The 25,174-nt window shown below is 35.4% G+C and overlaps 1 protein-coding gene across 1 annotated transcript; it reads left to right on the top strand.

Annotated features, from left to right (window-relative positions):
* The first annotated feature begins 1,511 nt into the window (after positions 1 to 1,511).
* Positions 1,512 to 25,174, top strand: LOC107820382 (RNA cytidine acetyltransferase 1). Its single transcript, XM_075228308.1, has 26 exons — positions 1,512 to 1,778; positions 1,876 to 1,967; positions 3,916 to 4,087; positions 4,216 to 4,338; positions 4,608 to 4,781; positions 5,030 to 5,140; positions 13,012 to 13,145; positions 13,238 to 13,331; positions 13,608 to 13,706; positions 14,137 to 14,273; positions 14,476 to 14,570; positions 15,275 to 15,398; positions 15,482 to 15,569; positions 15,673 to 15,772; positions 15,864 to 15,916; positions 17,494 to 17,670; positions 18,763 to 18,800; positions 19,891 to 19,984; positions 20,293 to 20,472; positions 20,563 to 20,671; positions 21,200 to 21,269; positions 21,346 to 21,493; positions 23,585 to 23,713; positions 23,902 to 24,027; positions 24,226 to 24,291; positions 24,369 to 25,174. The coding sequence occupies exons 1-26, from the start codon at positions 1,674 to 1,676 to the stop codon at positions 24,621 to 24,623; spliced, it is 3,093 nt and encodes a 1,030-aa protein (XP_075084409.1). The 5' UTR covers positions 1,512 to 1,673; the 3' UTR covers positions 24,624 to 25,174.

Here is a 25,174-nt window from a genome sequence, read left to right as displayed (position 1 = left end):
GATAGCAATAAAGTCAACTTATAGTTAAACTTAGGAATTCTTTAAACCTTTAGATTTTTAGTTTTCAATAAATTATGTTAAATCAAATTAGAGACTTCCGAATTCAATTTCGAGCATACGCCCAAGTCCCAAATCACGATACGGGCCCACCGGGATCGTCAAAATACTGATTCACTTTCGTTTGCTCAAAACGTTGACCTAGGTCAACTCAAATGAGTTTTAAGACATGATTTCACATTTTCATAAATTTTCTCATAAAAACCTTCCGGAAAAAGACATGGACTTCACACACAAATCGATGAAGGCTAAACGGAGCTATTCGAGGTTTCGGAACACAAAAATAAAGGGTAAAACTATAAATGACATATCGGATCATCACATTTTTAAGTTTGAACTCATTCAAGTTTTGTGATATGTTTTCACGAGTGATTTATTTGTTGTTCCATTCCTAATAACCCCTTAGGTAGTTTGTTTTGCCAATGTGGATTGCTCTCATGACTTGTGCGATTGCTCTTATTGATGAGTACTTGAAGATGTTTCTGCATCAAAGTTGCCAACAACTTCATTAAGAAAGAAATTATACTATTATTTTTTAAGATTTATTTTAAATATATTATCTCTCTGTTCACTTTTACTTGTTCACTATTTAAAAGTATATTTTCACTATTACTTGTCTATTTTAGCAAATCAAGAGAAAAATAATTTTTTTTTCATGTTTTATCCTTATCATTAATTAATAATTCCCCGAATTATTTTTCAAGACATTTTGAAATGTTATCATTATTATGAGTAAAATTGTAAAATACGCACTTTATTTATTTTTTCTTAAAGGAAGTGCAAATTAGTAGACAACTAAACGTACAGATGGAGTATTTACTCTGTAGAAGCACAAATAATGATTTCAAAGGCTTTCCATGATAAACATTATTTCAAATATTAGAGCTAATAGCCTGGTGGTGCTTCTTTTGAGTCAATTTTTATTTTTGTTTTTTTGGTGAAACGTGCTTTTGTTTGGCCAAACTTATAAAGGTAAAAAAAGTGATTTTGAGTAAAAACAGAAACACTTTTTGAGAAGCAAAAAACAAATAGCTTCTTTCCAAAAATAATTTTTTGAAAAACACTTTAAAAAAAATATACTAAAAGTTTGACCAAATATTTACTTTTAAGTGCTTCACATTTTGTACTATTCATGGACCGGAGATGACAGATTGTCTTTTTTTTTTGGTTAACTAATTAATTCCTTGAAATTAGATATTTGCTCATAAAAGAAATGCATCAATAATCAATTGCAGGCAGAACATCATCAGAAGAAAAATTGTAAAATATTGTTTATGATTAATTAGAGCACCCTATTAAATAAAATAACATTTGACCCCTCAGGTAATCACTGACCGGAAGTTGAAAATGCTATTGTTTTAAACTAAGGGGGACGTGTTTAATTTTAAGGCAAACTTGAGGGACGAAAAATGATTTTCACCCTATATAGAATACTGAAAGTTACAATATTGCACAGAATTAAATCCGGTCGGGCCGGTCATCCTCTTCTTACGTTCAATAAACCCTCTCTAAACCCTAGTACAAGAACGTAAGACCAGAACATACAGAAACAGAGGCAGTCATAAAAAATATTACAACAGTTGAGCTTGAAGATAAAACCCTAAGCAAAAGAAAAAATGAGGAAGAAAGTGGATGAACGCATAAGAACCCTAATAGAAAATGGAGTTAGAAATCGTCACCGTTCTATGTTTGTCATTATCGGTGACAAATCCCGTGACCAGGCACTTACCAATTCCTCTTTTATTATATCTCTGTAAATTTTGTGAAAAAAATTGAACTTGTTTCTAATTCTTCACTTCTATTTATTTTGTAAAACAGATTGTTAATTTGCATTACATGTTGAGCAAAGCTGTAGTGAGGTCACGGCCTACTGTGCTTTGGTGTTATAAGGACAAACTTGAACTTAGCAGGTTCGCTACTTACTCCAATTTTGCTTTTTTTACTTTTTCCATAGTGGATATAATCTGTTCTTGTTAAGTTTTGTCCTCTGTATGAAATATGAATTGGTTAATTCCATGGGGAAGTTAGATTAAATCTTGTAACGGAAACTCAAATTAGCTACCGTGGATTTTATTCGATACAATGAAACTTTGAAAAAGATCAATGAAGCTGCTTCACCAAAATTCTTGACTTTGATGTAGCAGTTATTCTGTATAGTTATTTGTTGGTATATGGATTGGGAGATCTGGTTTTATAGTCCATTACAAATGTTATTTTAGTGAGGTGGAATACATCGACACCCCATTAAACTTGTCGAACTAAGACATGTTCCAATTGGCACCTGAATACATGATAACGTGTTCCTATTAGACACTTCCAGGTCAAATTTTGGAAAAGCTTATGCGTGTGTTCTCAAATTCCCATTATGTGGATAACTTAACTACTTAAAGTGTGCCATCTCCTTTAATTATACACATCATATATAAGCTTTTGCTGTAATAACAAAAACAAGATAGGTCAGTTAAAAAATAAAACTCAAATCAACTAAAAACAAACTCCTGCTTCGTTAAATAAAAAACGCGCTCTGTTAAAAGAAGAAAACCAAGAGCCATTTGCCAAACTCTCCCCAATGAGTGTCTAATAAGAACACTTTATCATGTGTTCAGGTGCTCAGTTTGAACGATCCTGAGTTCGAGTGTCTTAAGATATATTCCGCCTTTTAGTTATATGACCTTTTCTACAGGACATCAACAAAAACAGGGATTTGTAAATTAAACAGAGGAGATCTTTGTAGAGTCATTTGTTTCTATTCAAATTAAAAGTGGGTGTAGGAAATCACTTCCTCAGTTAGATGTTAGGGAAGAAATGTAAAATTCTATTTTGAATATTAAAACTTTAGTCACTCTATTTGTTGTGTAAAAAATTAGTTTTAGCTATATATATGGCGTAAATTTACTGGCAAATTGCAGGTGAGTGGAACGAATGCTAGGTCATTGTTTTTTAGAGGTTATTATATTGGGTTGATTATCTTGTGAGCTTGACTGACAGAAAATAGGTTGTTTTGATTAAGACATTGCACAATGATCCGAACACCTTGTCGCATCTCTTCGATACGAATATAGTAACGATCATAGCGATCTCCTCTGGTACTTACTGGTATGTCAGGATCCAATTGGTCATGAACATCGTAAGGTGCTGCTTTTCACAAATCCCAGCATACCCCAGAACCTCATAACATTATACCGTTGAATCCCCAATCCTTTGCTTGCTGTGCGGTGACAATGCCATTTCATTAGGACAACACTTGCTTGGTCTTTTTCTAGCTTGATTGAGAAGCATGGTTTGGAAAGGTCAGTTGAAAGACTGTACATATCAACATTCAAACCTATCCCTTTGTGGCTGCCTTTTGAACTTCTTCCATATTAGGAGGACTCGTAAGCATCTTATTATCTTCAGAGGATTCACTTTCTGAAATTCCAAGTAACATGATTCCTCCTTCAGAAGCTAAAGTTGAATGATGAAGTCTCCTTTAGGTTCAGTCGAAGAGATCGAAGCGAAGTCATCAATTCAACCATTCGAATGGTCTCCCCTACGATTGACCTCTTTTCCAAATAAACCGAACCTTGATACCACACCTTCTCGGGTGGAGGTTGATTGAAGATAATGTGATGCAAGTGAACGCCTACGAAAAAGTTGTCGTAAAGTTTTCTTCTTCTGTCATTGTTTGTTTTTTGGTTGTCTGATCACACTCAAAATTATGTATCTACTTATCGTATTTTTACCCCTGTTCAGTAGTTTTGTAGCAGCTTGTTTCCAACGTTTTCTAGGAAAAGAAGTGTTCGCCTCAGTTTTTCAGTGGATGTTATTAGTCATTTAGACAGTTTGTCATCAATGATAGAGTCAAACATCTTCTTGCAGTCACAAGCAAAAGAGAAAGAAGCAAGTGAAAAAATATATGCAGAGGGGATTACTGGACCCTGAAAAAGTAGAGCCTTTTGAACTTTTTGTTGAAACTGGAGGCGTCAGCTATTGCTTGTATAGAGATTCAGAAAGAATTCTAGGAAACACTTTTGGCATGTGTATATTGCAGGTAAATGAGAGGTTTTAAATTTCCATAAAATATTTGAAGCAGATCGACTACCTATTTCCTCTTTCAAGGCCTCTATGTGATTGTGATCTTCTGGAAAATTTCATTTCTTTTCCCCTATGATGTTCTAGGATTTCGAGGCTTTGACACCCAATCTTCTTGCGAGAACAATAGAGACAGTTGAGGGTGGTGGGCTAATTGTATTGTTGATTCGCACTTTGTCCTCTCTTAAGAGCCTCTGCACCATGGTCATGGTAAGCTCCAATCCCAACTGCTCTGCTTTCTGGGCTGGAAAACTTTGAATAAATATTAGATTAATGATGTCTCTTCCCTTCTTACTTCTTATTTGTTTTTTCTTTCTTGCTCTTTTGTTTGTTAAATAAGATTTCAACTGATCTCACACACACATACACAAACAAAAAGAAGAGTATTTGAATGAAGAAGCTACTACTAGCTTTCAGATTGCTAATTGATTTTCTATGCGTGTTTAATCTTAATACTCATAAGGTTTGTGAAAATGCAGGATGTTCATGACAGGTTTCGTACAGAATCCCATTCACAGGCTACCCCTCGCTTTAATGAGCGATTTATACTCTCCCTTGCATCATGTGAATCCTGTATTGTCATGGATGATGAACTAAATATTTTACCTATCTCCTCCCACATGAAGAGTATTACTGCTGTTCCAGTTCAAGAGGTAAACTTCTCCCTGGATCAGTATGGTCGTGATTGTTCTGTTTACTGATTTCTTTATCTTAGATGATATGCACTGATTCAGATGATAGTCCATATAAATTATGGTTCTCACATATAATTACACCATATCAGATGTTGAACTGCGAAAAAATTACTCTTTCTGGAGTCGCTTTTAGTACAGGGTAAACTATCTTTGATAATCTCTTGATTAAGCATTCATAATTCTTTCGTTGATTTACTTTGATGAAGGATTCTGAGGGGCTTTCGGAAGCAGAAAGGGAGTTAAGGAATTTAAAAGAACAATTGAATGAAGACTTCCCTGTTGGTCCTCTTATTCGGAAATGCTGTACCTTGGACCAGGTTAGTTACTGTGCTTGAGCTGTGAGAATTGGCATTTGTTTCTCAATTGTTCTCTGAGTATGTCATGCGTAGCTAATTAATAGTCTACTTGGAACTAACCCCCAGGATAAAGTGTTACTCGCGTGCAAGATAGCGTTATAACTGAATTGTTGTATAGAACACAGGATTAACAGGGGATAATGATTTAATACCTGGTGAAATTGAATATTTACAGTGGACATTCTGTCCTTTTCTTAAGTAATTACTTGATCAACATGTAATTGGGTGTAATTAAGAGGGAGCAATTACATTCTTCAATTCTCAGGGAGGTGAGAATTGCTTGTAACAAGGTAACATTTTAAATTTTAATTTTTAAAAAAATAAATAAATTATTCTTTTTACATTATTTCTCAACCCATTTCTTTTCTTCTCATTTCTCAACCTTTCTTCTAGTGCTTCCATGTAACTTTGTAACTTCTCATTGCTTTCTTCCTTATTTATTTTTCTTTATTTTCTTCATTTTGCTTAATTGAACTACTATTATTCTAATTTCTTGAAGTCATGTCTCCTGAGTTCTCAACAAACTGAACTATATTAAGATTCCATTAAAGCTGGGTTCATTGTTTAATGAGGTCTTAGCCTTGTGCTTTTTTTTTTTCCCTTTTGAATTATCTTTAAATTAATATAAATATTTACTACAAAATATACTTTCTAAACTCATAAATTCTTATCTTTTGTTATTTGAAAAAATGCAACGAAGCATGAACTTAATACTATATTCACATGAATTAGTAAACAATTCAAATTCTTAATTGGAACTTTTACTAATGAATTGAAATTGAAATATCATGTATTTTGGAGCTTCCAATTATCTTTTACAATATTAGTTACAAATCTGTAATTATTTAATACTATATTTTCAAGAAATGATATGGATTTTTTATAAGGTAAGTAGTTTTATTAACAATTGGGGAAACCCCGTATGCACGTTGTATACCAAAAGAAGAGAACTTGCACCAAAATATCGTTCTCAACAAAGGAGACCCAATCCTCTATACAAGTAGGGACCTCATGAGTACACCAAAAAGAAACTAAAAAGTAAAGACTACTTTGCAATTTTACAAAGTCTTGTTCCACCCCTTCAAAAGCTCTCCTATTTCTCTTTCCACATAATCCATATGATTACCTAATATTTCTTATGTAGACACCTACTTGTCAAACACTAATGTTTATTTACTTGTTCATATGAAAAAAAATAAATTTATGCGAGAGTCGAGGCTGGGATGGTTCGGGCATGTTAAGAGGAGACAGTGTTTTTAAGAGCGAGAAGCGCAAAAAAGCGACAAGGGCTCGCCTCGCTTCAAAAGCGAAGCGCACGCTTTATTAAAGTGAAGCGCAATTCTTAAAAAACATAATGTAAACCTTGCAAAGACACAATATAAAATTATAAATAATCAAAAAGTTCAATTTAAAAATTTAAAAGTAAAAGTAGGTACCACCAAATCCTCCACAAACCATAGGACAAGCAAAATCAAAGCTACTAAATTACTAGAATCAACATCTTATTCTTCTACTCTTCTTGTTCTTCTTCAAGATTGTCAAAATCTTGAATTCCTCTATTATCTTCATATTGCTCGTCATCTTCTTCTTCCCCCTCCTCTTCCTCTTCATGATCACTTTCATCTTCATCAATTAGGGATAGGGATCGACTTGTAGTAGCCACACTTTTTCCCTTCCTAATCGAGCTTGCACTTGAAGTATTCCCCCTTAAACCATAAGGATTCTCCCCAACTCCACTAGCAACCGCAACAATCACCCCAAGTGAAATTAGAGTCGCCTTCAAATACTTCTTCATCTTTACAATTTTCGGGGACTCCGGTTAGCCACTCATTAGCCTCATCAATATTGTCCAAAAGAATTGGATCAATTAGATTGCGGTGGTTGTAGCGACGCCTCAATGCTCTATTGTATTTTATGAACACAAGATTATGGAGGCGCTTCAAGGTTAGTCGATTCCTCTTCTTTGTATGAATCTACAAACAAGATGTGTCAACTAATTAGTAGGAGTTGGGACAATTGAGATATAATTTACTTTATCTCAAAACACGAAATAATTCTTTTTATTTCTCACGTGTTCAAAAACGCTGCAGTTCCTTTCACATCCGGATGAGCTACAGGTTAAACTTAGAACTCTGATGGCGAAAGTTTGTAAATCCGGAGTCTCTACACCATATTGGTCCCACCACTTAACTATAGAAGTGAAAAAAAATATTCAAGAGTTAATAAGTATAAAAAAAATATTAAAGTTAGAGCTATAAAATATAGAAGCACTTGGTCACCTGGCGACTTCGTCTTTCTTTGTTTAATAGCAAGTCAGAGCTTAAAAAGTCCCTCAACTGCCTTGTAAATAGCAAGTTGATCTACTATCTTTTCTTGCAAGCCTTCATCTGGGGTCAACTTGATAACAACCTCATGGAATCTTGTCCACTCTTCTCTAGCCAATGAATTATTCTCATGCTGATCATAAAAGAGTGACGGGTTCAGAATAAGTCCAGCTGCATGCAAGGGTCTATGAAGTTGCTCACTCCATCTTGCATCAATTATCTGAAAGACCTTTGCATATTTCTGCTCATCAGTGAATGATGCTTGAATAGCCTCCTTGGCCCTATCCATAGCTTCATAGAGGTAGCCCATTGGTGGTTTTTGCTCCCATCCACCAAACGGAGTACTTTAACCAAAGGGCCACCAATTTTAAGAGCATGAAGGACATTATTCCAAAAAGAATAAGAAAGAATAATGCGTGCAAAATCTTTCCCCGCACTTTCCTTTGCAAATTTACTCTTGCTCTATTCCTCTAAAGTGAACAACTTTCTCAAATTGGATTTTTGCAAGTGGATACTATGCAAAGTCAAGAAAGCAGTGGCGAACCTTGTCTTGCCCGGTTTCACCAAATATTTTTGTCTGGTGAATCTTCTCATCATATTCAATAACAAGGGCCGCTGAGAAATATAAGAATGTACCCTAACACCCTGGCCAAAAACTGTAGAGAAGGGGCTTTCCTTGAAAATGTCCCCGAATATTAAGTTGATACAATGAGCCGCACATGGAGTCCACTAGACATTTTTGTACGCTCCTTCCACCATGCCACCCGCTTTCACATTTTCACTCGCATTATCAGTGACCACTTGAACAACTTTGCTTGGGCCAATCTTTTCAATGGTGTTCTGAAACAAGGTGAACATTTTAATGTGGTCAGTGGATGACTCGCTAGCATTAATTGACTCAAGAAGCAAACTTCCTTTGGGAGAATTCACCAACACATTAATAATCATTTTCCCAGTTCTTGCCGTCCACTTATCCATCATAATGGAGCAACCATACTTGTTCTACGCAACTTTATGTTCCTTCATAATTTTATTAGTCTTCTCCACTTCCTTATTTAGATAAGGACCTCTGATTTCATGATAAGTGGGAGGCTTCATTCCAGATCCGTATTGACCAACGGCCTCAATAAAGTCTCCAAAAGTGTCAGTATAGTTGACACAATTGAAGGGGAGCCCAACATCATAGACTCATCGTGCAAAAGTTCTAACTGCACGATCCCTCAAAATGTCCTTAGCAATTTTTTGTACATCTTTTCCACCGCTCTTTCCTTCCGGCTTCTTTGGGAAATAGCAATCTATAGGACCTTTAGTCCTACTCGTACCCGTCGATCCATGGCTTGAAGAGATTGCATCTCTTCCCCGTTTTGTTGGAAGTGACAATTCTTCAATATCATCATCATCATCAAGATTGGTCATCAATGGTTGATGACCTCATTTGATTTTTTTGCTCCTTCTTCTCAACAAAATTCTTTATTTCATCCCTCACCTCCGGTGGGCATTTCGGACAACTTGTGACGTTTCTATTGCCACCAATAAGATGGAATTTAAAGCGATAAATTCCACCCGTTGTAATCTTGTTACAAAACTTGCATACAACATTTGTATTCTTCTCATTAACTCTATCGCCATATCGCCAAGCCGGGTCTTTATCTTTCGATCTTTGAGACATTTTGAAATCCCTATTAAGATATAAGAAAATACATAATCAAATAAACTGAAAATACATATAATATATATAATGATTAATTTTATAAACCGAAATACACATTAAAAAAATCAAATAAACTAAAATATAACATATATAATTTTCTAAAATGAAATACATATAAAATTAATCAAATAAACTAAAAATATAACATATATATAATAATTAATTTTATATACTGAAATATACATTAAAAAAATCAAATAAACTGAAAAATATAACATATATAAATAATAATTAATTTTATAAACTAAATAATACATATTAAAATTAATAAATAAGAAGAATAAAAGGGGGGAAAAACATAATCTGGACGGGTTAGAGATAAAAGGAAGAAGAAGAAGACGCTGAAGTCTGAACAGTCAACAGTGTGCAAACTGGACTGTCAGAGATAAACGAAGAAGAAGAAGGAAGAAAGAAGGAAAAAAAAAAGAGAAGAAGAAAATTACCTGGACTGGTCAGCAATGACGATGAAGTTGAACCCTAGCTTTGGTCGACGTCGATCGAAGAAGAAAGAAGAAGAAATGGTCAGTTTTTGTCGATTTAGGGTCTGTTTTGTATAATAAAAAAACAGACCCAAAGTTTTTTTCTTTTAAAAAGGGCCCTCTGCGCTTTTTTAACAGAAGCGATCGCTTCATCGCTTCATCGCTTTCCTCGTTTCGTCGCTTCCTCCATTGAAGCGTGCGCTTCCCTCGGTCAAGTCGCCTCAGGCAGCTAGAAGCGACACTGGGTCGCGTCGTGTCGCTTCGCGTCGTGTCGCTTCGCGCTTAAAGCGACGAAGCGATCGCTTTTCTAAACACTGAGAGGAGAAGCATTGACGTTCCTGTTAGGAGGTGTGAGAGGTTGACCCTGGTGGGTTTGAGAACAGGTCGAGACAGACCTAAGAAGTACTGGGGAGAGATGATTAGGGTGTGGAGGTCGAGGATTAGGGTACACGGTTAGTAGGTAGCTGAGAGTTTCCTCATTTTTTACCAGTAGTACTAGTAGCTCGCTTGTACTTTCCTATCTCTCATATCTATATTAAATCATGTTGTTTAGTTTGTTTCAATTATCATATTCTCCTGTTTTTACTATTTTGGTACTACTTATTCTTTTCTCCCCCCTCCCCTCTCCTTCTTTCTTTTTCTTCTTCTTTTCTCCCTATGCTTCTTCTCATCCCTACCTTTCTGAGCCAATGGTCTATTGGAAACAACCTCTATCTTCACTGTGTAGGGGTAAGGTCTGCGTACACACTACTCTCCCCAGACTGCACATGTGGGAATATACTGGGTATGTTGTTGTTGTTGTTGATAATTAAATTTAATTTTAAAATTTAAATAGATCTAACTATGTAAACAACCTCTCTACCTTCACTGGGTAGGGGTAAGGTTTGCGTACACACTACCCTCCCTAGGCCTCACATGTGAGAATATACTGGGTATGTTGTTGATAATAAAATTTAATTTAAAATTTAAATAGATCTAACTATGTAATTACAATTGTGCAACCAAACATTACGTTGTAGTTATGTTATGACAAACAAACAGATCTGTGTGATTATTATACAATATAATTACTTTACAAGGTGTCCTTCCAAACGGGCTCTTAATCATTATTGGTGCTTGATCATTTTCTTTTCTTTGTTTGAATAATTCTTTTCCTAGTTTTTTTCAGAATCGTCAAAATACCGATCATAGGTCGTTTTCACTAAATGTTGACCGTGGTCAACTCATATTGTTTTTAAAGCTAAAAATCATGTTTTCTTCAATTTTTTACATAAAAGCTTTTCAAATAGTGTCACGGATCACGCACGCAAAGCAAGAAACATCAAACGAAGCTAACAGAGGTCTCAGAACACGGAATTAGGGCTAATACTCAAAATGACCTATCGGGTCATCACATAAACCTATGATTGTAATATAAAGGTTATTCTGATTTTAGCGAATACCTTCAACTAAACACATGATAGATTTAATCTCAATACCAGAATACAACCCACTTAATCCCTCCAACCAAAGGGCTTTAGAGTTATGTACCTCACTATAACAAATTTTGGCTTAAGGCCTTGTTAATTTTAGATCAAGTTTAGCAAGTGTTCGGAAAAAATACCTAGCCATATCAACGCTGGCCAAGTATAAATAGAATCATAAATACTATTAGCACACATATAAGGGTTCGTTTGGTAGGATGTATAAGAATTGTACTAACATGGTGTATTCGTAATGCTGAAAGTAGTTATGGTAGAATTATTTCTTATTGATTCTTTGATTTAGTGTATTAAATATAACTTGCACTATATAATTCTTTTTAAAAAAAAATATTCGTTTACAAAATTACCCTCCAAAAATGTTGGGAAGGATTTGCAAAAGGTAATTTTGAAAGAGCAGTTCTGTCTTTATATAAATCCTACCAAACGAACCCTAATTGTACCTAACATTAAGAACCTAAGGAATTAGGAACATATGATATTTCCCTGTTGAGCAATTGGATAAGATGTTACCGTAGAGAGATATGCATCTAACTAATTCTGAAATACAAATTTATGATAGTAGATCTGTTGAATAACCATTAATTTCAGCAGACATTTCAATAAGCTGTTAAGATACATATTTTAACTGCATATAGTAATTTTTTTCTAAGAAAACTATAATCTTCTTAATTATTTTATTAACCGTGCATTCTATCACAATCAAGTAATGTAGGAGTAGTAATTAGGACAAATCTATTTTACACTCACCTAGTATTTACACCAAAGAAATATATTGAGGTAAAAATATTCATTAATAATTATAGTTATTGTTAGAACATGTGCAACGAAAGCAAGCATGAACGCAGGTATCACGTACATGTAATCTAGATAATGAATTAATAACCGAGATTAAAAACACTAACCTCTCGAAACTGGTGCACAACTCGTTCAAAGGGCAGGGATCCATGACTGCAATCTTCTGCAATGATCCTAGTTAGCCTTAAAGGGAATACTTGTGTGAGCAAGTATTGCTACTCTAAAGAGTAAGTTTTTGGGGGAAACTAGTGCTCTATTTGTAGCACACAAAATTAAGCTACAAACGTGTACAAGTCTACTAGGGTTGTAGAATCCTAGGCCGAGTAGAGAACTTTTCTCCCAAGTAACTTTCTTCCCAAGTCTGTTAATTTTACTAGGCATGGCATGGACCACAAAATAATAAGAGGCTACCAATTATAATATTAATTAGAAATTTGAAGTGAATTAAATCCTACTATAATTAATCACAGTTTATTCTACTAAAAAACTATAATTGAACTCCTCAATATGAATTTCGAAATTCATCAACACTTGTGTAACTCCCCATGTTAAGATTACAAATATCAGTTAATTAAATTAAATCATTGATAATTTAATTTAATCAACTATTATAAATAGAGCAGAGCATCACTTGCTAAGTAAACGAATGTGACTTGCTGATAAAGAAATATCACATGTCGGCTTGATCTTGAAGTTAGTTAGGATTTTTTGTTACGGCTTAACTAGCATGTTAAATCCTCATTCCTGCAATTATTGTATGCTAAAGCTCTTGCTTTTCCCTTTCATAAAAAATAGTTGCCTATTCTTCCGTGCTTTCATTAAATACATCTTAGTTTTTTCTAATTGTAATTTGAATCTGATACTAAATTTTAAAAAACTATTTTTACTAGCTTAAATGGATGGATTCAAGTGCTGATGTAGATCAAAATATTTAACTTATAATACTGAGTTCACCATAAATAGCAGTTGTGGGTCCACTGCAATTTTAATTTTTTGTCCTGCCACTGCATGATGCTATTAATCCAACAATATGAAATAGGGAAAAGCAGTGATCACGTTTCTTGACGCTATTCTGGATAAGACGCTCCGAAGCACTGTTGCTCTGCTTGCTGCTCGTGGCCGGGGCAAGTCAGCTGCTCTTGGGTTGGCAATTGCAGGGGCTGTTGCCGCAGGGTAAATCTGGTTTGGCTGTTTGGGTTTCAATATCCTTTCCTCTATGTGATCCTACTTTGTGCTTTACTAACTTCTATAGTTTGCTGTTACAGGTATTCTAATATATTTGTAACAGCGCCTAGTCCTGAAAATCTGAAAACTCTGTTTGCCTTTGTCTGCAAGGGTTTCGACATGCTCGAGTACAAGGTAGGATGCAAATATATCTGTTTGAGCAGGGTCGATTTGCATATTCTCAATGAAATCGATCTTTCCCAGGGATGTTTTTTCTCCTTTGAGTCGGCCATTTGGCCCTTCAAGTATTTTTAAGTGAGAAAATGCTTCCCCTGCTGAAATATGTGTAGAAACATAAGCATGGTTTAAAATTTTCTTGAAGTTCTCGTGTAAGGGATTTTTCGCGTCTCATATATAGTTGGTGAGATAGGTTTCATAGAGATTGTAACTCAATATGCTTCTTTCTTACAGGAACACCTTGATTATGATATTGTGAAAAGCAATAACCCAGAGTTTAAAAAAGCTACCGTGAGGATCAACATCTATAAGCAGCACAGACAGACAATTCAGGTCAGTAATATTGATGAGGAGTTTATTCGTGATAATGGCTCCTTCCATTTTCCAAGCTCATTCTTGCAGTGAATAATCCTGGAATCTGAAATCAATTTCTTTCTCCTTCACTTTCTGCACCTTCTGTTCCCTTTGTCCCTGAACATTAGAAGGCATTTTGAAAATTTGCTTCAATTTAGTTCCGCTTGGTGTCTGTATGCTGGATAGATTTCTTGTATTGCTCCATCTCTTGTGCTTCTCTGTTCTCTTAAAAGGTTGTCAATATATTGGTTCCTCTTCTTACAAACATATCTTTTACACCCATACTGTTCATTCTTTGCAAAAACTTCTTGCAAGTATATGATCATTGATGTGCTTTATCATGTCTAATGCAATTACTATTTCTTTTTTTGAGTTTCTGATGTTCTCGACATCATTTATGCAATGTCAGTATATACTACCACATGAGCATGAAAAGCTATCACAAGTGGAATTGTTGGTGGTTGATGAAGCAGCAGCTATTCCATTACCTGTCGTCAAATCTTTGCTTGGTCCTTACCTCGTCTTCCTTGCATCAACTGTCAATGGGTATGAGACAGTGTTCTGCTTAGATTCCATCTAGTATTTTTATTCTCTCCAAAGAACCTATCCACTCATTTGACAATATATGTTGCTTCTTGAAGTTTTGTTCTTACTTATATGACAGAAGAATTATTTCTACAGAGTCTTGTGTGTTTACCCTGGGGTTAACAGAGCTGATAATCATTCTATTCTTGTTATCTTCTTAAAGCTATGAAGGCACTGGAAGATCCTTATCATTGAAGTTGCTGCAGCAACTAGAGGAGCAAAGTCAGAAGTCCAAAAGCACAGATAGTGCACTTTCAGGTATTTTCAGCCCACTTTCTGTAGTTGATCGCTTGAGGTGTGTAGAGTCCATGTGGTCTGAAATATAATTGTATCAGGAGGAACTAGGAAAGCAAAGAAAACTGAGATGAGAGAGCGCATACATTGGGTTGGAAGCTCCTTATAGTTACTAAAAGGCAGGAGATACATCTGGAATTGTGATTGTATTTGTTGAAAAACATAGGCCTTCTTAATTCTTATCTTAATTCATGCCTTAATTTGTGCCTTGGCAATGCACTTTTGGTTGTTAAATTAGATCTTGGGGAATTTTTCTATGACTGGATTTGCAAGTAAAACCAAGTATTATGGTGAATAAGGATGGAGTCTTTCAAAATAAACACTTATAATACATGCTTTTGAAATATTCAAACTCCAAAGTTCTTGCAGATCCACTTGCGAAATTTAAATAATGGAACGTTTTCTATGACTGGATGTTCTAAAGTAAACCCAAGTATTATAATAAATCAAGCTGGAGTTAGTTAAGTGAATGCTGATACTACACCCTTGTCGTTAAAAATATTACTTTTCTTCAGGGCTGTGTTCATTCATGAGAATCTTTCTCTCGGTGTACCTTTGCCTCTCATGATTATCCATGATTGAGTAGTATGATAAATTGTCCAAGGTCTCTGCAAAAGCTTGGTTTTTCATCTAGTTGTTTAAAATCTAAGTTTTCCCATCAAATGTAGGTCGGCTTTTTAAGAAGATAGAATTGAGTGAATCCATTAGATATGCTTCTGGTGATACCATTGAGCGATGGCTTAATGCATTGCTCTGTTTGGATGTTACAAATGCTATCCCAAGTATCAGAAGGTAAATCTGCTTTGGCTTAACCTAGTTCCTGCAGAAGTCAATCATGTTCTATCTCCAGTTACAGTTCTCTTTTTTTCAATCAGGTTACCACAACCGGGTGATTGCGATCTCTACTATGTTAACCGGGACACACTTTTCTCTTATCATAAAGATAGCGAGTTGTTTTTGCAGGTAAATCACCTATGCCTTTGAAGTAATGTATTCTTCACCGTTTAGGCTGATTTTTGCCTGCTCAGCTTTGATTTATGGTGACCCTTTGGTGTTGAAATTGCAGCGAATGATGGCCCTCTATGTTGCTTCTCATTACAAAAATTCTCCAAATGATTTACAATTGATGGCTGATGCTCCAGCTCACCACTTGTTTGTGCTACTAGGTATAATTTTACCAGTTGATGCTTCTCATAGAACACGAGATTAAATTTGAATTAAGTGAATGCAAGAGTGCCTATCTAATTGTTTTCACAGGCCCTGTTGATGAGTCAGAAAATCGTCTTCCTGATATTCTCTGTGTCATCCAGGTTAGTGGTCATGTCTGTAGTTGCTATGCAAATGTTCTCTTTGGGATGCTACATTTGTTAGAAATCTTCTGACAATCACTGTGCTACTATTAGTTTCAGTATTCTTTTATATTTAGCTAATTCTTCTTTGCGTTTACAGTTTTACTCTCTCTGCCCCAATTTATGAGACACTCTTTTCTTTTTAGTTTGTACGAGTAACGACACCTTCCTATAGTGAAAAACAATTTTTAACTTTAAACTTCCCATTGTACCCTAAATAGGATGATTTATTGCCATAGAAATGAATGTGGCATGTTTTAGAACACAAGTTTCAAAAGTCTTTCATTTCTTAAACTCTATGCCCAGTCAATTTAGAACACAAGTTTCAAGTCTTTCATTTCTTAAACTCTGTGCCCAATCAAACATCCCACATAAATTGGGATGGAAGGAGTAACTTCTATCTGGTGGTTCAATTGGCAGGATGCCCACAATTACAGTAGTTCCTCATCTTTATATGCAGCCTTCTTTCTTGCGCTATTACGTTAGTGATAGAGAGCAAGAGATGTTTTGGAGGAGAAAACGAACTGATGTATGTTTTAAAGTATAGCTGTTTGCAACATTTACTCTGCTGGCATGAGGAAAATCTTGTATTGAGCATATACGACCTTTTGGACTTGCTAAATTCTGTTTTGACGTAGATTTTGTACAATTTGTGTACTCCCTCTTGGTACCTATTTGGTACTGTTTTCATTAATAAAATTACCTACCTTATAAAAAAGTGATAGAAAAATAGAATATCCTCTACATAAGGTCCTGGTAGTTGATACATGATTGACTTTCTATTTGTGTAATATTTTGGTCCTAAAATGCGAAATCACAACTACAATTGCCTCGGGTTAGTTTTGCCTTCAAATATGTCATCATTATGTTCAAAATATCCAGTTAGTAATTTGTGTTGTTGCATGCGTAGTATATTCTGCTCCAGTCCATGTTTTGTGGTCTATTCAGCTCTAGAACTCTCGGAAGGGCAAAATCTTAGCTCAATTCCTCTTACTAGGCCATGTGTGTTCTTTCTGTCTGGGTAGATTTGGTTTGGAATCTGTAAATCATCTAAATCAGTTGGTTCCAAAGTTCATCTGTATCTGGTCACAATGTTATCTTTGTTTTCTTCCCCTGATGTGAGCTGATCATGTTTTTCTTTTTGCCACTTATTGATCCTCATCTTCTGCTCTGTCACTGATTCTGCCTCTTCTTGGAGGGAGTGCGTGTATTAATGCATTTTCTTTCATTGTTTCTCATTGACTTAATAGATAGCATATTGAATCATCGTCAAAGATCACATTTTTTCTTAAATTGGATTGATACGGGTCTAAATGGAGCTAAATGCCTAATGAGGATTCATAAAGCTGACCTAAAACTAGCTTGGGCTTGATGTGCAGTAGTAGTTTATTTTTGATAAGTCAATCATGTAAGGTTGATTTCATAAGTCCTTTCTGATATGGATAGTAGAGTTTCTGATTTCACCTTAACATTTTCTTGGAATCAAAGAAGCAGCACTAAGAGTTTTTGAGCTGTCTTAATTTAACTTTAACACACAGGTCTGCCTGGAGGGTCAAATTTCCCAGGAGTCTGCCAAAAGAGCTCTGATGGAAGGTCGCCAGCCCTTTGGAGATCAGATACCTTGGAAGTTCTCTCAGCAGTTTGCTGATGATGTATTCCCAAGCCTTTCAGGTGCCCGCATCGTACGCATTGCTACACATCCGAGTGCCATGAGGGTAATGCTTACCAATTCTATGAATTTAGGAAAAATTTCTGAGACCGCTCTCTAGGTTTATTTTTGTAATATTGATCTCCTTCGTGGTTTATGATGTTACTGTAGCCTCCTTATTTTGCCTTAAAAGACAAATAGTTTGGTATTGGAAAGAAATGGTCCTGAATGGAGTGTATTGGATATGAAGGATTTGCGTAGACGATCCCAATTAGCATGGAACAAAGGGGAATTGATTGATTGAATGAATGAAGCTAGGTTAAAATGATAAAATTTCCATACCCCGCAAACTCTATTTGTGCTGCACAATTGGGAAATTGTGGGTAATCTAATCAAGTTATAATAAGAGATTGACAAAATCCTTTGATATAATTGATTTAGAAACAAATTAGTTCACCGAAATTTATTGGAAGAGCAATAATAACTTTCAACTTTAAGAATTTCATTTTATTCTTTCTTGGTAATTTAATTACTATGCTTCATGTACTTAAAATATGGCAGGGGTATTTCTATTAAAATTGCATATATTGTTGTATTTGTCAGATGATGTCAAAAAAAAAACTACAAATGTTAAATTCACTAACACGTGTAAAACTGGTCGAGCCATAAAATTACATCCTAAAGAATAAACTAAAGTATAATTATAGTACTTATTCAAAAACTTTAAGTAGGCAACAAAATATTTATAGCTACCCAAATACAGAAGTACTTCCCAATTGGACCCATTGTCATTGTTAGTTGATCTATTCTATCATGTGGAAAGAAGAATTTATTTTACATTCTTTTATTGTTGAAGAGATTGGTGAAGGTTTCACACCAATTTTGTAGTATAAAGAGAATTTATGGGGAGATTTGCGATAGAAAATTTAGCACTAATAATTAAAGCTGCAAAAAGACAGATTTGGAATATCACAGGAATCTTGTCATCCTAACCCAATCTCATTGGAAAAAAGTTCGAAATGAGGGCGGTGTGCATATCTTACTACAATGAAAGTTTGTGTTTAAAAGCAGACATGGAAGGAGGTTTTTTAAATTATCGAACAATTTATTTCCATAAGTTTATCAGCATGTCTAACCATGTCTCACTGTGGTGTTACAGCTTGGATATGGTTCTGCTGCCGTTGAACTCCTAACCAGGTAGCTACAAATTTCATTGCAATTCTCACAATTTTCGGTTTTCAATATGATTCGGCGGTTGCTTCAATCACATTTGGCTTTTATAATTTGTGAAAGATTAAGCTACTCCACAGGCTGATGCTTGTTATGCATACCTATACATATACAAATAAGAACAACACACACACACACACACACACTCTCTCTCTCTCTCTCTATATATATATATATATATATATATATATATTCTAACCTACTACACGAGCTTAGCAGGTTAGCACCATCCCTATTTTTTGTTTCCAAACTACCCCTGCCCCTTCTTAAAGTCACTTGATAGAGGTCATGGATGATTATGTCATTTTAGTCCAAAACCAAAAAAAAAAAATTCTAAACATCATAAACCCTTTCTCTCCCTCAAGCTATCATCACAGCTTTTGGATAGCAAGAAGCCTTTTTCTCCCACATGTTGGACTTTAGAGTAATTTCTTTGTTTGACTGTTACCATTCAACAAAAAAGGAGTAATTTCCTTGTTTGGTCAATCATCAAGATTAGATTGTTCATGGGAAAAGAAGAATGTTTATTTTGCGTAGGAGCTCGTCTTAAAAGACGAATATGAATTATCAGGGCTGCCCCCAGTTGCTCTTATTGAATGGACATCGGAGATAGCAACAAGCCTAAGAGTATGCACAAGATAAAACTATTTTAAATCTGCTTCTTTGTGATATTTATGTGGTGGTTGGTGTTGATTGTTGATGGTGATATGAAAGGGTTGTGCAATTGTTGACTTATTCCTTTTACACTTGCAAAATCTGCATAAGTGTGGCTTCCTTTTGCACTTGCAAATTTGCATATTTATTACTATGTATCATGGCTTTTAGGATTTTAGTCTAGGTTCCTATTATTTCACCGGGTATATAATACATTAGTTAAATTATGCAAGATTTAAAGATGTGACATTTTTTATAAGTGTTTTCAGTTAAGTACATGTTACGCTTCTTCAACTTATTAATGGGCTCAATTCATCTGTGTTGATTTTGACATAGTCACAGTTATTGCATATCTTTCATACATGGATCTTCGGGGCACAATAACTTAATTTAACGCTAATAGGTACTTTGAGGGTCAGTTGACTCAATTATCTGAAGTAGAGATGGAAAATGGTTTGGAGACTCCTCAAGTCAGTGTAACTGAAGCTGCAGAGAAGGTATTCTTATTTGATCTAACTTTTGCAATTTGTACTTTAGGTTATTGGTTTTCCTGTTATCATTCGGCTCTTGCAAAAAGTTATATCATTGTCTTAATACTATTTCTCATTGAATCCGCCTTTCCTTCGTATTGATATGGTTTGTCTGCAGACATTGTCTTGTGCATGATATAGTGTTAAGGCCTTATGATTGACCATTTGCTGTAATATGGCAAGTGAAATAGTTGAAAAATCTAGAAAGACTTCTATGTGGAATTAGAACGGTTTTTTTGTTTTTTGTTATTGGATTCAAACTACTTTCCTTGCAGGTCTCTTTGCAGGAAGAAAATATAAGACCGAGAACAGATCTTCCTCCTTTGCTTGTCCCTTTACGTGAAAGACGACCTGAAAGGCTTCATTACCTTGGGGTCTCATTTGGACTTACCTTGGATCTTTTCCGCTTTTGGAGAAAACATAAATTTGCTCCATTTTTCATCGGCAATGCCCCGGTAAGTCTCAGAGTCCTTTGTTCCTTAGATTCTTTTTGATGTTTGCAATTGAGGATTAATTGTCATCAAACATGTGATTGGATGAATCAGAATAGCGTAACTGGCGAGTACACATGCATGGTCTTGAAGGCATTGAAAAATGATGATGTTGAAGCCGCTGGATCAGATGAGTGGGGCTTTTATGGTCCCTACTATCGAGGTGATCAGTTGATTTTGTTCTTCTCGTTTTTTTTAAATCTTATCATCTAAAGGAACTTAAAGGAGATGAGAAGAATCTTTTGCCATGATAAAGAGGAACACAAGTTCTACAATTCCTAATATATGTTCTTTAGCATTTTTCATATGTTCTCTAGTGGTGAGCACCCTCCACTTCCAACCAAGAGGTTGTGAGTTCGAGTCACCCCAAGAGCAATGTGGGGAGTTCTTGGAGGGAGGGAGCCGAGGGTCTATCGGAAACAGCCTCTCTATCCCAGGGTAGGGGTAAGGTCTGCGTACAAACTACCCTCCCCAGACCCACTAGTGGGAATATACTGGGTTGTTGTTGTTGTTGCCCCCTCACTTTCTTATCTCCCTTCCTTTCTATCCACTTCTCGTCAATCTAACGAGCTGCAGATCTTGTAGTAGCTGGTATTTATTCTGTTAGTTTTTTCTCTTCTTTTTTTCTTTAATGTTAGTATTGTCTTCTATTGCTATTTCGATATATTGATGTTGCCTATAACATTCTCAGAATACAAGCGAAGGTTAGTCGAACTGTTGAGTTCTACCTACCGGAGGATGAACTACAAGCTTGCTATGAGGTAAAATTGAACATTTTGGTGGTTAGGTAATATGTATGTCTCTTTACATATGCTTATGATGGCCATAATCTTGCAGTGTCTTTGATCCAAAGATCAACTTTGTGGAGCAGGACCCTGCTTCTTCTGCTTCAAGTGAATTCTTAAACTTCATGAAGTTTGTTCTGGAACCTCATGAGATGAAGAGGCTTGAAGCTTACTCAAATAGCCTTATTGACTACCCCTTGGTAAGATTTGAGTTGATGATTAGTGAGGAAATATGTTATATTAAGTAGTGATGCAAGATCTCGTGATAAAGTTTTTACTTGTCGAAATGACTTAGTGGATGGGCATTCTATATCAACAGTCATAAAAGGGAAAAGGCTAAGAGTACTGTGAGCCACTCAAACAACCTAATTACCACTCCTGGTTAGATCTCAATTAGTGATGAGAGTGAAAATATGCTATATCGAGTAGTGCTAAAAGACTTTCTGGTGGTGCTACTATCAAATTATGCTAGATGTATGTTTCAATATCAACAATCATATGGAGCTTGTGCTTTAGAAGACAACCATTGTGGTAAACATGCAGGAACAACTCGAAACGCCGAAAAGAGCTTAAAGTTGTCATCTTTCCTATTTGAAGCATCATAAATCAACTAGAATTCACTTTTTGACAGATCTGGTGAATGATTTGATAATATCGTTGGTATATGGTTCAAGTATAGATGAAAAACTCATATTGGTACATATTACTTTGGCTAAATACCTAGATAGCCCCTTAACCTTGACACCATTTGTAAGTTAGACGTTCCAACTTAACTAGTGACCAAACATGCTCTTTAATTCGTTAGAAATGTATCTCTTAAAGACACAAGTTAGCAAAACTAAGCGTGTGACCATTACTTGCTGATGATGTGTCAAAGAACGAATAAGGTAAAGACAAGTGTCTTAAAAAGAAAAAACGAAAAAAAAATTCACCCTCCCCACCCCGCTCTAATCTTTATCTTCTTCATTCCAGTAAAAACCAGTCAAAGTTTACTTTCAATCTCTATTATTTGCTTCTGTAAATTCACATGTAAGTCATAGCTATCAATTATTCTATTTTCTTCTCTAATACCTCTTGTCTCTCTCCCTTCTCCTTCAGTCATCCCCTGTCTCGCTCTCTCTGCTTGTTCTCTCTGTTTTTGTCTCTCTATCAGATACTTGAAGTGAGGAAAAACATATATTTTCTTCTGTTTTGCTTTAACTGGTAGATGGAGACCTGAAAGTAAAGAGCTTTTGGCAAACTTTTGTAGAGACTAACTGGGAGAGCAATGCAAAATTTTAAGATTCCTGGTATTATTTTTGATTCAAAAGTAAAAAGAAAATTTACAAAATCGTTTGAGCTCTTCCTAAGCTTGAACTTGACATTTTATTGAGTCGGCTCTGTTTACTATGTCTATAGCTTCACACCGTCCGAATAATATTTTGGCATTTATTTGCTTCATTTTGTTGTCAAAAGATTACAAAGTTCGCTGGATAAAATATAAATACAGGGCTTGGTATTCAGTCGTAGATTGTGCTGTTTAAACAGGGAGAAGAAAGTTTTAGGACTGGGGCTTTTCTTTTAATAATGGTGAAGATGAATTTGAGGGAGATGAGAGTAGATTTGGATTATTGATTTTTTAACTGCTAGAAGAGCTGATTCAGCAGCTTTAAAAAAGCCTCACACGCCTATAATAAATAAAACAATACGCGGTATTCCATGTAGGACTCTTGTGCTTAAAAGACACATTTAAGACGAGTTAAGGTGTCTATCTGGTCACTTCGTAAGTTTATATGTCTAATTTAAAAACGTGCCAAGTTTAAGGGGCTATCTAGGCATTTGGCCTATTACTTTTGACCACAAGAAAATTCTGAACCAAAAATGACATGTGAAATATGTCTCTTATATTTTTCTATAATTTAATAACAGGTGCATGATTGTCCTTTACTTTGTCTGTTTTGTGTCTAGGTAAGGTTGAAGTTCTAATTTGATACATGCGAATAAAATCCAATAATTAGACATTTGATATCTAATGATTCTTTTAAGTATGGAGATCAGAAGGGGATTGTTATCCGATGCATAGAATTAGAAGGACCAATAGTAAAAAATGGGAAAGACATGAAGGGATAAAAGATGTGGCAGAAACAAATCCTTCAAAAGTGCCCGATATTTACTGTAACATCTAAGGAGGACAAAACTACCTTTCTGTTTTTTCCTAATGCAAGCGATGTTTAAATATCTCAAAAGTTGCCGACATTTGTTTTTTTAACTTATTTCCACGTTAATTATTTGCATGAGCTATTTTTTCACAGATTCGAGATGTTGCTCAAAAACTTGCGCGCATGTATTTTTTGGAGCATTTGCCAGTTTCACTTTCATATGCCCAGGCTTCCCTTTTGCTTTGCTATGGTCTGCAGCACAAAGACATCCCTGAAATAGAGGTTTGCTGGCTTGCTAGTCTTTATTTTGAATAGTTTATTCTGTATTGTCAGGCCTGCAGTGAAATACACTTTTTATTTTTGTTAAGGCCACTAGTTATCCGTTATCACATCCAAAATAAATACTAGATATTTTCATTCAATAAAACTCCAGTGTTTTGAGTTTACTCTTTTTAATTCTTATTTTACAGGGAGAAATGAATTTGGAAAGGCAGCAGATATTGTCCTTGTTCATGAAAGTCATGAAGAGGCTTTGCAAATACCTAAATAATCTAACATCAAAAGAAATTGACTCAACTGAATCTCGGCTTAAAGCGGTAAGTAGAGTTATATTTCATTATCCTGAGAGTCCTAGGCTAAGACAAATGAAAAAGTAAAACGTGAACAATATCTCCACGTCATCATGCTGTGTGTCAATTGTGAACATAAGGAAATATTCCAACACTTCTCGTGTTAGTTTATCTCAAGATATGAACAATTAAGTATAATCAAAGAGGCACTTTTTCCGTTTTCAGCTTAAGATGGAACCACATTCTATATCTGTTGATGAAGATCTCAATGATGCTGCAAAGAAAGTCCAGGTTTGAATTTGCTCTCTCTTGTCTCTGCAAGCTTCCCCCATCTCGACAGGTCTCTAATTATCTATGGTCATATCTAGGATGAGATGAAAGCGAAGACGGAAGGTTTGTTGGACCCAGAACTATTTCAGCAATTCGCTATAGTGGACAGAGAAGCTGATTTTGAAAATGCTCTCCAGAATGGTGGCGGAAAGATAGTTCCTGGCGGTGTAATTAGTGTAAAATCCAACAAAAGCAAGTCAGAAAAGCATTCCAAGCCGGAGACTGAAAAGAGTGACAAGAAAAGAAATAAAAACCACTCTGGATCTAAATCACATAAGAAGAGGAGGAGTTGATCTTGTTGACACAATAAGTTCTTCCCTCTCGTTTTCTAATGCCTGCTTCATTTCCTGGGTTGTTTCTCCTATTAATTTATGGCAAGGGGGAGCAGAGCTCGATCATACATCTTGTTGCATATTGCCATCTTAATCACAACCATCACCACTATTATGCAATCATTTATAGGTCCACAGATTCTGTTCCTTCAACCCAATTTTGCAAAATTTTCTCCGAGTAATTCTTTTACTTTGTAATAGGTTAGGAATACTAGCTATCTCGTCCTTCAGTCCATAGAAGCTCTCTCCTTATTGGGATTCTCAAGAATAGAGCGAAGTAGCATTTTTCTGCACCATGTCAAGAATAGATCTTTAAAGCATTTTTTTTTTGGTTCGGTTTGGGTTTATGTATTGGGGTTACTAATTGAATTTGCGCCTCGTTAGTTCCATTAAAGGAGGATGCAATCTTCGTTGAGACCTTTGATTAAGAGTAGAGAGATTATATCTATGCCACCATAATCTGGTAAAGTTGCCAGATTATATCTATACAAATTGGTTCATATTTGACATTC

The sequence above is a fragment of the Nicotiana tabacum genome, chromosome 13 (genome assembly GCF_000715075.1).
Source record: "Nicotiana tabacum cultivar K326 chromosome 13, ASM71507v2, whole genome shotgun sequence".
In the NCBI taxonomy this organism is placed as follows: domain Eukaryota; kingdom Viridiplantae; phylum Streptophyta; class Magnoliopsida; order Solanales; family Solanaceae; genus Nicotiana; species Nicotiana tabacum.
Note: the sequence above shows the minus strand (reverse complement) of the source record. Positions and strands in the feature narration are given on the sequence as shown.

What these genes read in the sequence shown, in the direction of transcription:
- LOC107820382 (XM_075228308.1), top strand. Translation starts at nt 1,674, where the DNA reads ATGAGGAAGAAAGTGGATGAACGCATAAGAACCCTAATAGAAAATGGA. An exon ending in TTGGCATGTGTATATTGCAG is followed by an intron (nt 4,088 to 4,215) that starts GTAAATGAGAGG and finishes ATGATGTTCTAG; the next exon opens with GATTTCGAGGCTTTGACACC. An exon ending in AGCACAGACAGACAATTCAG is followed by an intron (nt 13,707 to 14,136) that starts GTCAGTAATATT and finishes ATGCAATGTCAG; the next exon opens with TATATACTACCACATGAGCA.